Genomic DNA, 15,062 nt, shown 5'->3' with positions numbered 1-15,062 from the left:
TGCACTTGTGCTTTTGTGTATTGAGCTATTGAGTTCACTTTAGTAGACTCCATAATAAATTTATTTTTGTATTATATTTGAGTTTGTAACTCCCAATATAATAATATATTTCAATATAAGAATGTCACTCTTATTATTGTCTTGTTTGATTTATGTGTAATGGTGGGATTTCTAATTGTGAGGTGCTAAATTCAATATTTCCTTGTTAGTGATCTAAGATAACATTATGAATGGATTAATTGTGGCTATCTAAGTGTTGACATGCTTGAGCATGATTTGAACACTAGACATTTCAACATTTGTTTACTCATTGATTTGTTGTTCCTCTCTAGATTCGTGGTGATTATTTAATCGATGATATTGGTGTTAAGTTGGAAATGACGGCTGGTGATATGATATAATGGATTAGGAATAGACTGAGGTTGTCGGTCTAACATTGTAATTTTCAGATTCAAAAGCGCAATTATATTAGTGGTTTCTTAGATATTAACTTGCTTTTCCCATTTCATTAAGTGGCTTTTGCCATTTATGTACCATTTATTATCATTTCTGTTATGCTCTATGTTTGGATGCTTTTGAATGAATGCTAGCCTTGCAGAATTTATTACATATGAATATGAGTTTGTTAATCGTTTAGATTGATCAATCAGAAAATTACAAACTTCCTTGCATGTCGATATGAGTTTGTTAATGATATAGATTGATCAATTTTCATTTCATATGGGTTTCTGTTGATGCTTAAATTGTTTGCTAATTGTATATATTAGAAAAAAAATAAGAGAAGAGGTTAAATACAAAATGGAAGTTGGAAGGCATTTCGAAAAGGAACTATTCAATCATATCTTTTTAACTATATGTATTTGACAAAAATGCTTTTTACGGTAAATCTTCCAATTAAGAGGTTTTGACATATTTTACTATGCTATTCCCTTTGTTGAATTTGGTTGAGAAATTGAGATTATTGTCTTGACAGTTCTTCCAGATTTATGGTCAATATATACAAATTTTCTTTTTAATATTGTTGTAGTTTGAATAGTTCATTTATTATTCACATAAGTACTATTTAATTTCATCTATAAATTATTTTTTAATTAGTTATTCCAAAAATAACTAATAAAACAAAACTTAAATTTTACTTAAATTTCAATAATTACTTTTTAAATCAATCCATAAATAATAAAAAAAATTGTCTCAATTATAAAATAATTTTAGATAAATAATAAAAAAAATTGTCTCAATTATGTAATAATTCTAGTTAAAGTGTAGACAACATAATTTCTTTATAAAAATAATATGAATTATTACACTTAATCTTTAATTATGTTATCATTTCATAATTAATTCTTATGTTATAAAAAATAAACTAATTTATTAAAAATAACTTAATAATTAATATAATTTAGTGACAATACTCTATACATTTATAATAAATAAAATGATTAATATTTATCTACTTGATCCCCCATACATGTTTTTTTATTGTGCCTCACCCCGCTACATATGGAACAATGGACTCTGGACGTTTCTTTTATTTTGTTTGACTTCTAGTCCATCTCATTACGTATTCTAGAAGACCTCGGCCATCCCTTCTTCCTTGTTCTACAAATGTCAGGCACAATAGGAAGTCCATCTACTGCAGGCCAATAGTCAGGATGTTCAAGATGATGGAAAGTGTACGCGTAACATTGGACAGTACGGTCTAATTTATAATAGTCAGATACAAATTGTTCATAGTCAATTGAATGTGACATGCATGCAGCAATAACATGTGAACGTAATATCCTTATCTCCTGAAATTTGCCACATATGCATGTTTGATCCATGAGTTTTACCACTTGCTTTTGTCTCCCATTAGCAGTAATTATTTCGCACACCATTGTCTGACTGTTGAACCGTCTAACTCTATGTCCATTAGTTTTAATTGCGTTTGCACGCAGTATTTCACTGCAAGACTGACTGAAAACGTAGCCTTTGCTTTGTTAGTCCAAAAATGTTGTCCTCCGCGTATCAAAATAATGGACACACTGAAAAAAGATTTTTTCAACCATTGTCGTTATGGGCAATGACCCAAATCTTTTCATCATGCCATTTAGTGATTCAGCCATTTTTGTTGTCATCACGCTGTACCTTTGTTCACCATAATGTGATCTTGTCTATCTCTTTAAATTTATCTTCATTGCCCAATCATACGATTCAGGGTGCACTTTCCGAATATTGTTCATTGTCTCGAAAAACTTTCTTTTCTGGTTTTCATTTGCTGATATAAATGACAATTTCATCAAAGCAAAATTAGCGTAGGTCAAAAGTGTCAATAAATTTAAAAAATAAAATAAACTTTGTATTAAAACATAACACATACCTGCCTTACGCAACGCTTCCTTTATTGCTGCATTTTTTAATGTCTTATTGTAATTACTCAAAACATATCTGATGCAGTAGCGATGATGACCAGATGGAGGTTGCCACCAATCTTTCTGCATCGCCTTTAGAATTCCCGCATGGCGATCAGAAATTACACACAAATCTTCTTGATTGGTCACACAAATCCTTAAGCAATCCATAAACCATGACCAATTATCACCATTCTCTTTATCAATAATGGCAAAAGCTAATGGAAATAGTTTATTATTTCCATCAAGTGCGGTTGCACACAGTATACATCCGGTGTATTTTCCATATAGGAATGTCCCATCGATTGAGATTACAGGTCGACAATGTTTAAATCTCTCAATCGATTGCTTAAAAGACCAAAACATACGGTCAAATACACGACACATTGGATTTAATCGCTTATTTATCCAATGTGGATTATCTTCAATCATGTATACTGTTTCTAGATTAAAATGATGAAGAGCAGTCATGAATCTATGCAAACGACTGTATGATTCATCCCAACCCCCATAAAACCTTGCAATTGCCTTCTGCTTCGTTCCATGTTTTCTGATAAGATGGCTCGTACCCAAATTTATCCCGCACTTCAGCTTGTAGGGCTGCAATTTTTATATCGGGCTGCTGTTCAATTAATGCAAAGATGAATGAACAAATGAAATTTTTATCCAATTGGCTATGATTTTTCGTCACCTGAGGATTTGAACATGTGTGCAGTCCATTGTATCTCGTAATTGTCCATATATCCTCCCCTTCTTTCTTGGATGCGCGAAGCCTCCATGCATACCCACTGTCTTTGTCTTTACACTTGATAGAATAAGTATTCTCTCTTGTTTCATAGTAACAAAATTGATGATGATGTCTTAGGTGATATTCTTTTGCAGCCGCAGCCACTGCATCTCTCGAAGAAAATATCATCCCTAATGAAAACTCTTTAGAAGGGTCCCAAAAGGAACGACCTTTTGGCTTATCATAAGGATCCACCCTAAGCAAATCAAAGTCTATTTCTGCGTATGGGGGAGGTTGAACAATAGGCACAATAGGATTAGGAAATTGAGTGTTGTAATATCGAGACTCACTTCCACTATCTTCATGACCATTGTCATCATCATTATCCTTAGTAGACATCCATGAATCATCGTCATCGTCATCCTCATCCTCATCCTTAACTCTATCAGATAAATTATTTGACGCCCCTCATCCACTGAATTTTGCTCTTCATATTGTTCAACATTTGATTCAACTGCTGTTCCAGATGGACCTATATCAGTATCTTCATTCGTCGCATCAACACAACGAAGTATCTTAACATATATTTCTATACTAGGTAGACCACCAATTTGATATAAGTAATTAAATATACTACATACATCATCTTCACCCCATATATCCATGCATTCAAATTTTAAGGATCCATCCACAATTGTAGGCTTTCTAAAACTAATTGTCTCTATATATTTATTATTCTCAGATAATCCAATTGCACGAGCAATTTTTCCGACCAATTGATTAAAACTTATCTGTTTACCTATTGGAACAATATTTGAAAAACCTCCATCATAATCGTATCCATCAGAACTATTTATAATATTTCTATCCTAACGAATATTAGCATATGCAGGAACTGCCATTTTTCTGATAAAAAATAAAAATGAACATTCAAATTTAATATTTCTGTAATTGATAAAAAAACTTTTTTATTTTTTAAAATTACAATAAATTAAAATTAGACACATTAAATATGATATATTTATTTAAAAAAAATTGTGATTTTTTTATGTACTTACCTTTAAATATGAATCACTGTATCACGTTTTCACCGATATGACCAATGAAATAAAATCTTTCAATTTCTGCAAAAAAAATATATTAGAAATTTATTTTTCATTACAAAATTTATTATAAAAATAAAAAAATTAAAATTTAGAATGGAAAATATAAAAAACTTACCTGTATTTTTTTTTAGTCGAGTCAGCGAGGTATTATAATTGAGTAAGGAGAAAGCGGAGGTAGTAAAGGAGAATTGAGTAAGGAGATATCGAAGGTATTAAAGGAGATAGCGAACTGAATAAGGAGATAGCGGAGATAGCGGAGATAGCGATTTTATAGAAGTTGCTGAGGGGTAGTTCGACAGTAAAACTGCCGAACTAGCCGTTGTGATACAAAATGTGAGAGGAAAGTTGGCATAAATGTGAGAGGGGAGCGGGGGAGCACTGATGCGGACAGTGCAGAAATGCATGCATGCATGTCACATGGGGCACAAAGATTTTCTGCGCCCCATGTGATTGCGTGTGGACATATTCGGCACTTTAAGTGCCAAACATGTCCACTCCATTAGCCACGAGAGCAGTCTGAACTGCTCCCGTGGCAAGGGCCGTTGTTGTTCGATACAATTAGTATTGAACAACAACGCCACATGGCAGTTCGACACTATAAGTGTCGAACTGCCATATGTTCGATACTATGGGTGTCGAACAAGTGTGTTCGGCAGTATGACTGCTGAACACACTGCTTTGACACATTGGATCTGAAAATATTTTCGGATCCTGCGTGAATTTGTAAAATTTTTATTTTTTATGTATGAATTGAAAAAAAGCTCAATTTATTATCATAGAATAAAAGATCAAGTTGAGAATGATAGGATGAAGATCTTGAAGCAAATATACTAACAATTGGAGTTCACAGTTTGTGGAGGTCAAAGCTTTATATTTAGCCTTTAAAGATGATCTTGAGACAGTAGGTTGTTTCTTACCTTTTCATGACATTAAGGAGGAGCCAAGAAAAATACAAAAAGCAACCACTAATTTTTTGATAGCAATGCACCCTGCTCAATTTGAGTCACTAAAAGCTTGCAGGTGGGGCTTAAAAGCAGCTGAAATAAATTAAAAAAAACTTTCCCTGGATAACCTTTCACTACAAAAATTGAGCAGATCACTAACGGACTTCACCAACGGATTGAAGTCCGTTAGTGATACTAATGGATTCACCGACGGAATATGTGTATTGTATTGTCCACTAACGGATGGTTTCATCCGTTAGAAGTCCGTTGGTAAAATACTAACGGAACTTTTCCTCGTTAGAATACTGTAAGTATCCGTAAGTAAATTTATTATTTATTTAATGTAAACATTTTTTTACTAACGGACTAATCATTCCGTTAGTGAATTGTGGAGCTAAATACACAATCCTAAATGAAATTCCTAAATCGTGTGTTTGCCAAATCAAAATCACTCTGAAATCTGAGCTTGCGTCCAACCTCCCGTTCGTTCACTGTCGCCGGCATCCTTCGTCCGTCGAGATCAACGGTCCGCTGCCGTCCACCGCCAACAACTGCGCCCCTTCTCAGCATCACTGTCCACGAGTGAGCCCGTCTCTCTCACCAGTCTTTCCCTTCTCCACGGACAATGTCCACGGGTACCCTATCCTGCTCTTCATCATCATCTTCTTCTTCTTCTTCTTTTTTTCTTAGTTGATCTATTTCTACTTCATGGATAACGTCTGGGTTCACAATAGCTTTAATTTCTTAGTTGTCTTGCTAGATTTAGATGACTATAAGTACTTGGTTTTGGAAGATGTTATTAGCATGTTGAGTGAGAGAAGAAGCAATTTTTGACACCATCTGTTTGGTACGAGTATTGTCTATGCTGATTCATGAACTCCGTCAACTTTTAGGGCGCTTGCATTGAGTTTGACTTTTGGGTTGTTTGCCAAAGCTAAAGATATTGCATGTGACTTAGCCCTATGAATCTAAGAACTACTCTTTACTTTTGATTTTTAAGTAATCATTGAATGCTCAGCTTCTGGAAAAATAATAGAATTCGAGTATAAGTCCAAGTATGGTCCAATCTTTGTTTGGAACTGTTATCCTGGGATATTTGCCTGTTGGGTCATCTTTTTGGTTCCAATTTAATAGATAGAATCTTGGATCTTAAATCAGTAGCTACAAGTACCTTCCCCTTCAAAATTTTAAGGCCCATTGTCTGCACTAAATCATCAAATTATCCAGGCATTCATTTAGATAAACTAAATATAAAACTTGTATCACCCAAAATCTCGTCACACTGAGGGTAAGAGACTGTACTGGATGTTATGTAATATTGCTCTGCAATATTATTGCTCTTCTGAATTAGAAATAATGCAGCTATGCATCCTTATTGCTGTTATAGACATGTAGCCGTGTTTCGCTATTTGAAACCAGAAACTGATATTTCTTTGGCATGTAATGGCACTTTGCTATCTAAATCATTGTTGGGGAATAAATTTCTTCCAGCATTTGTGAATTTTCTGTCCTTGCAATTTCATATTCAGTGTATAACTTATTGCATATAAGTTCAAGGATTGGTGCATCACTGTTTTGTGCTGTGAATGGGTTCCTTGACAAGTTCGTGCATGTTTAAGGTGCACACTTGAAATTGTCACATTGTACTATAGGGATTCAGCTAGACTAATCCTTAGCATAGAGCAAGCATTGTCAGTTGAAAACTTTCCCTTCATAAATCCAAAATTTCTAATTTCCTATCTTTTCTATTATGTAGTCCAGTAAGTAATAAAGCAATTATGGTGTTTAAAGGTGGATTATGAATTGCGTCACTGGAAAGTGCACCAGCAGGTGCACTGGAAATTGCACCTGCAGGTGCACTGGAAATTGCACCTGCAGGTGCACTGGAAATTGCACCTGCTGGTGCACTTGGCAAGTGCACCAGCAGGTGCACTTCAAATTGCACCTGCTGGTGCACTTCAAATTGATCGGACTGGTGCACCAATCAAGTGCACCAGCAGGTGCACTGGTGCACTTGCCAAGTGCACCAGCAGGTGCATTGGAAATTGCACCTGCTGGTGCATTTGGCAAGTGCACCAGCAGATGCACTTGCCAAGTGCACCAGCAGGCACCAGCAGCAAGTGCACCAGCAGGTGCATTGGAAATTGCACCTGCTGGTGCACTTGGCAAGTGCACCAGCAGATGCACTTGGCAAGTGCACCAGCAGATGCACTTCAAATTGCACCTGCTGGTGCACTTGGCAAGTGCACCAGCAGGTGCACTGGAAATTGCACCTACTGGTGCACTTGCCAGGTGCACCAGTAGGTGCACTTGAAATTGCACCTGCTGGTGCACTTGCATCCTGTACCAGCAGGTGTAATTTTCAGCAAATTTGTAAATAAATTCGGCCTCAAAGTCGTGTCAAAAGAAGTGAAAATTTTCATGATATTTATTGGATTTGAATTGATGTTCAATATTCACATGGAATGTCCCATTTTAAAGTGTTAGAATTTACTATAGAATTGAATTGTAATTGCTTTGTGAAATTTGTTTTGTGCATGTGTTTGAATTTACACTAAGTGTGGTTGGATAGGTAGATATTCCAAACATGATGCACTTTTGATATGGATGATGGCTGAATACATGTACTGATTGCTATAATTTCTCATTAACAGCCTAACCAACCTGGTTATACTGCCCCGATACCTCCCCCTCCAGTAGAAGATACTGCCATTGATATCAGGCAAGTTCAAATTTATGTTAATATTTAGTTCCAAAATGAATGTATTTATCAGATTATCATTTAGATATAATGCACAATTTAATTATTTGTTTTCAGGCTCTGTTCGAAGATAGGGTTTATAAGTTTTCTGTTTTTATATCAGCATATTTATTGTAGTTAATATGACTGCTGAAAGAAGTTGGATGTATGCTCGTCTCAGAGATGGTTTACTGAATCCCAGATATTTAGAGGGTATCAATGAATTTATAGAGAAGGCTAAGACCTGCACATAATATTTAAATGGCGATCAGATTCGCTGTCCCTGCAATCGATTTAAGTGCCAAAACCTTAGCTTTCAAGATGAAAATACAGTTAAATATCATTTAATGAAGCATGGTTTTGTCCAAAATTACCTTGTTTGGTATTTGCACGGTGAAACTAAAGTGCATGACGGATATGGTGATACACTATTAGACATGTCTTATGGTTCTGATAGTGTAAATCACCCAATTTTCTATCGTTTTGAGGACATGGTCATGGATGCAATAAGATGTCATGTAATGCATAATGATACATATGAGATGCCAAACTCGGCTGCACAGAAACTGTATGATATGTTAAATGCATCTAAGCAAGAACTATGGCCTGGATGTGAAACTCACTCCTAGTTATCAGCTGTTTCATGTTTACTAAATCTGAAGGCGGAACATCATTTCTCAGAACGGTGTTTTGATCAGATATGTAAACTCATGAAGGAGATGTTACCGAGTGACAATGTCATGACAGACAGCTTTTACTCAACAAAGAGACTAGTCCAAGGATTGGGGCTTTCTGTACAAAAGATACACTGTTGTGTGAATGGTTGTATGATTTATTGGGAAAATGATAAAGAACTTACACGATGCAAATTTTGTGACCATGAAAGGTTCAAACGCCTGAAGCACACCATGGGGAAAGGGAAGAGTCAAATACCATACAAAAAGATGTATTACTTCCCAATTACACCACGTTTGCAAAGACTTTATGCGTCGTGTGTTACAGCTAAGTATATGACTTGGCACAATGACCATGCAACTGAGGATGGGGTGATGCGCCACTGTTCAGATGCTCCTGCTTGGAAGCATTTCAACCAAATTCATCCAACCTTCGTACTGGAGGCCCAAAATGTCAGACTTGGCCTTTGCACTGATGGATTTCAACCATTCGGTCAATCTGGGCAACAATATTCTTCATGGCCAGTAATACTAACTCCATACAATTTGCCACCAGGTATGTGTATAAAAGATGAGTACATGTTCCTGACAATTATAATACCTGGTCCCAAGAATCCGAAAGAGAAGCTTGATGTGTACATGCAGCCATTAGTGCAAGAATTGAAAGAACTTTGGGCAATTGGTGTGAATACTTATGATGCTTTCCAGTAGAATAATTTTACTATGCGTGCTGCATTAATTTGGACTATAAGTGACTTCCCTGCTTATTCAATGCTCTCAGGGTGGAGCACAGCAGGACGCACTGCATGTCCCTACTGTATGGAAAACACAGATGCATTTACATTACGAAGGGGGGGTAAACAAACATGGTTTGACAGTCATCGGAAGTTCTTGCCTGACGACTACCCTTTCCGTCGAAACAAGATATCTTTTATTAAAAACAGAAGTGTATCAAAGTCATCGCCGCCAATTAGAATTGCGGAATACTTGCTAAAACAAATTGAGCAAATTGGGTTGAGGCGGGTTATAGACATTGACAGTCATGAAATAAATTGTCAGCTTGCAAAGAGAACTGGTTGGCGTAAGCGGAGCATATTATGGGATTTGCCTTATTGGTCTTCAAATATGATTCGCCACAATCTTGATGTAATGCACATTGAAAAGAATGTATTTGAAAATATTTTTAATATAGTTATGAATGTGGAGGGGAAGACAAAAGACAATATAAAATCAAGGAAAGATTTAAATGAAATATGCAGGAGACCAGAATTGAAGAAAGATCCAATTAGCGGAAAATATCTAAAAGCATGTTATTGTTTGGATAACCAATCAAAGATGATACTGTGTGATTGGTTTAAAACACTCAAATTCCCTGACGAATTTGTTTCCAATCTAGGGATATGTGTTGATAGTCGGAAGCTTAGACTTTTTGGTATGAAAAGCCACGACTGTCATGTTTTCATGCAACGAATTCTTCCTATAGCTCTCAGAGAGTTCTTACCAAATAATGTTTGGCAACCAATAACAGAGCTTAGCAATTTCTTTAGAGAACTCACCTCAACTATACTTACTAATGGGGACATGCAACGGTTAAATGAACAAATTCCTGTGATCCTTTATAAGCTTGAACGAGTTTTTCCTCCAAGTCTGTTTGATTCAATGGAACATTTACCAGTACACCTTGCATATGAGGCATTAATTGCAAGACTAGTACAATATCGGTGGATGTACCCATTTGAGAGGTACACATACTAATTCTTTACTCGCACTCTTAGCATGATGAATTACTTAGTATACATATCTAATTTTTGTTTCCACACAATAGATACTTGAGAAAGTTAAAGAATAATGTTAAAAATAAAGCAAGGGTTGAAGGTTCAATATGCAATGCTTACTTGGTAGAAGAAGTAGGTGCATTTTCTGCTCATTGCTTTGAAGCACATGTAATGACTAGACATCGAAAGGTTCCACGCAACTTGCATGAATTTGTCTCTGATGATGACATACCGGGTAAATTAAGCATATTCAAATGAACAGGTAGAACTATCGAAAAAGGAAAATCTAGACATATGACTGAAGATGAAATCCAAGCTGCTCAAACATATATTCTATTAAATTGTCCAGAGGTGAAAACATATTTTGAGTAAGTATTGGTAGTTATACTAATAGTCTAATACCTCTTATATTATACATTATTGTTAAACATTACTTGTTTCTTTGTATGTATAGCATTTATGTGGAGCAAGTAAAGTCGGCACAACCAAATATCACAGATACAGCTGTTGATGAAAAACTAGAGAGAGAGTTTGTCCAATGGTTTTACAAGTATGCCAATGAATTGCAAAACAATGTACAAAACCAGCTCATACAAGATCTGGCAAAGGGACCACTCAGAAGTGTCACCACTTTTACTGGGTATTGTGTTAATGGATGTAAATTCAACACAATCAATGGAAGTTCAAGTAGTAACTCAATGAATTTTGGTGTATGTATAAAAGGGAGTAATTACAGTTCTGAAGAAAGTGACTACTATGGACAGTTGGTCGAGGTGTTGCGATTGGAGTATCCAGGGCTACCAATTAAGCGGACTGTACTTTTCAAATGTGACTGGTTTGATCCAACACCAAATACGGGCACCAAGGTGCATAGACAGTATAGAATTGTTGATATTAACAATAAGTGTAGATACAGTAAGTACGAGCCATTTGTATTGGCCTCTCAGGCAACACAAGTCATTTATGCTTTATACCCGAGCAAGCATTGTGACAAAAATGATTGGTGGGCTGTGATGAAAGTTAAAGGTAGACCCGTTGTTAAAGTATCTCAAACATCTTCAAAGACATATGAACCTTTTCAAGAAGATGACCTAGATTATGCTGAAGTAAATATGAATGATATTAATCAACAACATTGCTTGAATGATCCTAGCGGAGGAATGACTGAGATTCATGATGACGTTTCAACAGAGGAAGAAGAATTCCTTAGTGACCCTGATTCTGATGCAGATGCAGATGGTGATAATGAGTTCAATTCATATGAATCAGACTAAATTCATCTATATATTAAATCAGTTTGGAGTTGTATATTTCATTTATTACTCAATGAGTATCTTAATACATTTGTATATATTTAATATAATGTTTATGAACTTTATATTATTTTTGGCAATGACAATTTTTGTTTGTTCACAGATGAGGGGACGTGGAAGGATTAAGAAGCCCAGAGGACCGGTTCAACTTCCTGCTAGTGCAAGTCAAGAGGACGCGAATACAGATGACGGACAAAAGCATGAGCCGCATTTACCATGGGCATCGATGGGACTTGGGGATACGGAACTTCAGATATGGGTACCACTTGCATCCGATGTACAACCATCTCATAGAGATCGATCATATACACCAGTTCCACCGTGCGCCGATGCACAGCTTCCCCGTCCCCTTCCACCTCCTCACCGTCACAGTTTACATCCTCACCACCCTACTGCAGCTCCACGACCAGCGGTATCACATACACATTCACCTCATCCTGCATCCCCTTCTGGTACTGCATCAGCTAGAGGGACAGGATTTGCATCAGCATCTACTCCATCATCTGCTCCTGCATCTGCTCCAGCATAAGCTGCATTGACCACTGCTGTAGGCGGAACACAGTCATTCCGACAGACTATTTCACTAATTAACAACAAGTAATAGTTAATTGTTTATTAATTAAGATTAATTTAAATGTTACCATTTACTTACTCACCATTGTTCATGTAGTTTACATCCATCGGAGATGTGCAGCCGCAGGATAACTCTGATATTGAAATAAAGATTGGTCGAGGAAGGCCACTGTTGGAATACTGTGCCCAATGAAACGAAGGAGTTTTATTGGCAGGAATTCAAGTTGAAGCATAATTATTTTAGCAGTTTGTCATATATTTATGAAATGTTTAATTACTAGCTACTCATAAAATGTAATCTTTTTGCAGAAATACTTCATATGGGACCAAGCAATTGACAGCTTGGTAAAAATTGCATGGCAGAAAAAGGCAGCTGAGCGATACAGGGGCTTAATGTGGGAAATCAGGAAAGGGAAGGCGAAGAATCTTACAACCCTTGATTCTGTTTTGAGGAAGTGGCAGGAAACTTGGAACACTTCTGAATACAAAGAGAAGTGTGAGAAGTTTTCTGCCAATAGGCGCAGTGAGGCTGGAGGGTCAGGATCTGGCATTTCCAGGCACGCATGCGGTTCTGTTTCACAGTATACCCACCAACGGAGGATGATATTTGTTAAAATTTTTATTTTATAATTATCTTCTTATAAATATTTTGGTTCGATGACAAATGCTACAATTCTCATAATTGGTAATAGAGGGAAAGATTAGGCAGAGAACCACATCCTCATGAGCTTTTTGAGGCCACACATAAGAGAAAGGGGACGGAGGAGTTTGTTGATACGAGGTCAAAAGCTATTTATGTAAGTTAATCTTAAATGTAGTTATTAACAATTTTGATTGACTTAATTTGTTTTACTTATACGTTACTTTAAATTTATAATGCAGGATAAATACGTACAACTGAAGGAGGCTGCTACACATCAACAGGAGGGAAGCAATGAGCCGACGCCCATAAATGAGGCCCAACTGTACTACGAAGCGGTTGGCGGACAGAAAAAGAGTCGAGTTTATGGGTTAGGGTCCCAGGCTTCAGTATATTTTCATGAGCCATCTCATTGTTCTGCATCATACACGTCTGCACTCCCAGTGGATCCTCCTACAATTGAAACAATGAACAGGATGCAGAATAAAATTGATCGACTAGAGACAGAGAATAGTCGAATTACCACAAGGCTGGACGAGTTGCAGACGATTATGCATAGTATGATGGCACAACAGGGTATTGGGACATCCACTCAGACATTTGCTCCTACGGCACCTCCAGCTCTGTCTCCACAGCAGCGGCGTGATGATGACTCTATCATTGGTGATCATCATACAGATAGTGATGATGATACAGATGATGAGCTAGCTAGTTTAGTTTAGTATGTATATTTTGTTATGACCTGTTGATAATTTTTATTTTAAATTATAACTGTAGCACAAATTCTTTACGTTTTAAATATATTTTAATGAGTAATTTGGTTTTTTCCGTTCATAGTATTATTATTGTCGATTGATGTATATGAATGTACAGGGTACAGATGGATGTATATGAATGTACATGGTACAGATGGATGTATATGAATGTACAGGGTACAGATGGATGTATATGAATGTACAGGGTACAGATGGATGTATGGATGTATATGTACAGTTACAGGGGTAGGGGTGTAGAATTTGCAATTGTGTAATTTTTATTCACTAACGGATTAGTAACCAAAAATCCGTTAGTGTCACTAACCGAAAATTCTGTTGGTGATCCGTCACTGTCACTAATGGATACCAATTTCCGTTAGTGAATAATTTACCAACGAGGATTTTCCTGACGGAATAAATCTGTCACAGATCCGTTAGTGAAAAATTCCACTAACGGATCTTCAACGCTCACCAACGGAAATTTTCGTTGGTGATTTTGCAAATTCTTGTAGTGTTTGATGTAACGCAAGACCCTGAGGGCTGCATGTAAATGAGCAGAAGTTGCACAATCCAAGTACTGACTTAATTGTTGAATAACAAACTAAGGCAGATCAGGCTTGATGAAGTCGGATAGAGCAATTTTCCTATTAACCTTTGATATTGAATAGAGGTTTCCAATGGTATTCAAGAAGTCTCGCTGAGTCTAAGCTTGCAATCCATTAGGGTGGATGCAAGTTTGCAATCCTAAAAACCAGCATTTGCAAGTTCCAGCTTTATTCCTTGCTACCTCAAGACTTAGAAGAATTTCAATTCACTAATATCTTTAATTTTGAATAGTTGATCAAGAAAGGACTTGACAGGCTAAATTTCAATCATAGTTGTGCTAGCAAGAATTAAGTCTTCAACATAAACCAATAAGACAATGGTATGCTCTCCATCTTGTTTAACAAAAAGAGAATAGTCTGAAGCAAATTAGTGATATCCCAAAGAAATAAGGGTAGTAGAGAGCTTGGAGTACCATTGTCGATTGGCTTATTTCAAGCCATACAATGATTTCTTCAGGTGAAAAACTTGATTACTTTTAGAGGACTGAAAACCTGGAGGGAGAGAAACATCTTCATAAAGATCCAACCTTTGCTACTGCTACTGCCACTACCAATAAAAGTCGTATGGTTGTATGTTTTGCAACATGAGAAAAAGTGTTAAAGTAATTTACTCCCTCTGTCTATGTGTACTCTTTTGCCACTAAACGAGTCGTATATCACTCTATAGATCCATCAATCTTATATTTGATTTTGAAAATCCATTTACAACCTAGTGTAACTCTTTTAAGCAAATCAGTGACCACCCATGTATGATTCTACATAAGAGCAGTAATTTCTTCATTCATGGCTTATTTCCAATATTTATGCTTGATAGCTTGAT

The 15,062-nt window shown here is 36.3% G+C and overlaps 1 protein-coding gene across 1 annotated transcript; it reads left to right on the top strand.

Annotated features, from left to right (window-relative positions):
* The first annotated feature begins 9,304 nt into the window (after positions 1-9,304).
* LOC110608886 lies at positions 9,305-11,630 on the top strand. Its single transcript, XM_021748171.1, has 4 exons — positions 9,305-10,323; positions 10,407-10,591; positions 10,706-10,724; positions 10,811-11,630. Exons 1-4 carry the CDS (start codon positions 9,305-9,307, stop codon positions 11,628-11,630), a joined length of 2,043 nt encoding a protein of 680 aa, XP_021603863.1.
* The last annotated feature ends 3,432 nt before the right edge of the window (positions 11,631-15,062 follow it).

Source organism: Manihot esculenta, chromosome 2, assembly GCF_001659605.2.
Source record: "Manihot esculenta cultivar AM560-2 chromosome 2, M.esculenta_v8, whole genome shotgun sequence".
NCBI classification, from domain to species: domain Eukaryota; kingdom Viridiplantae; phylum Streptophyta; class Magnoliopsida; order Malpighiales; family Euphorbiaceae; genus Manihot; species Manihot esculenta.
The sequence above is the reverse complement of the archived record's forward strand: the minus strand, read 5'-3'. Positions and strand labels throughout refer to the sequence as shown.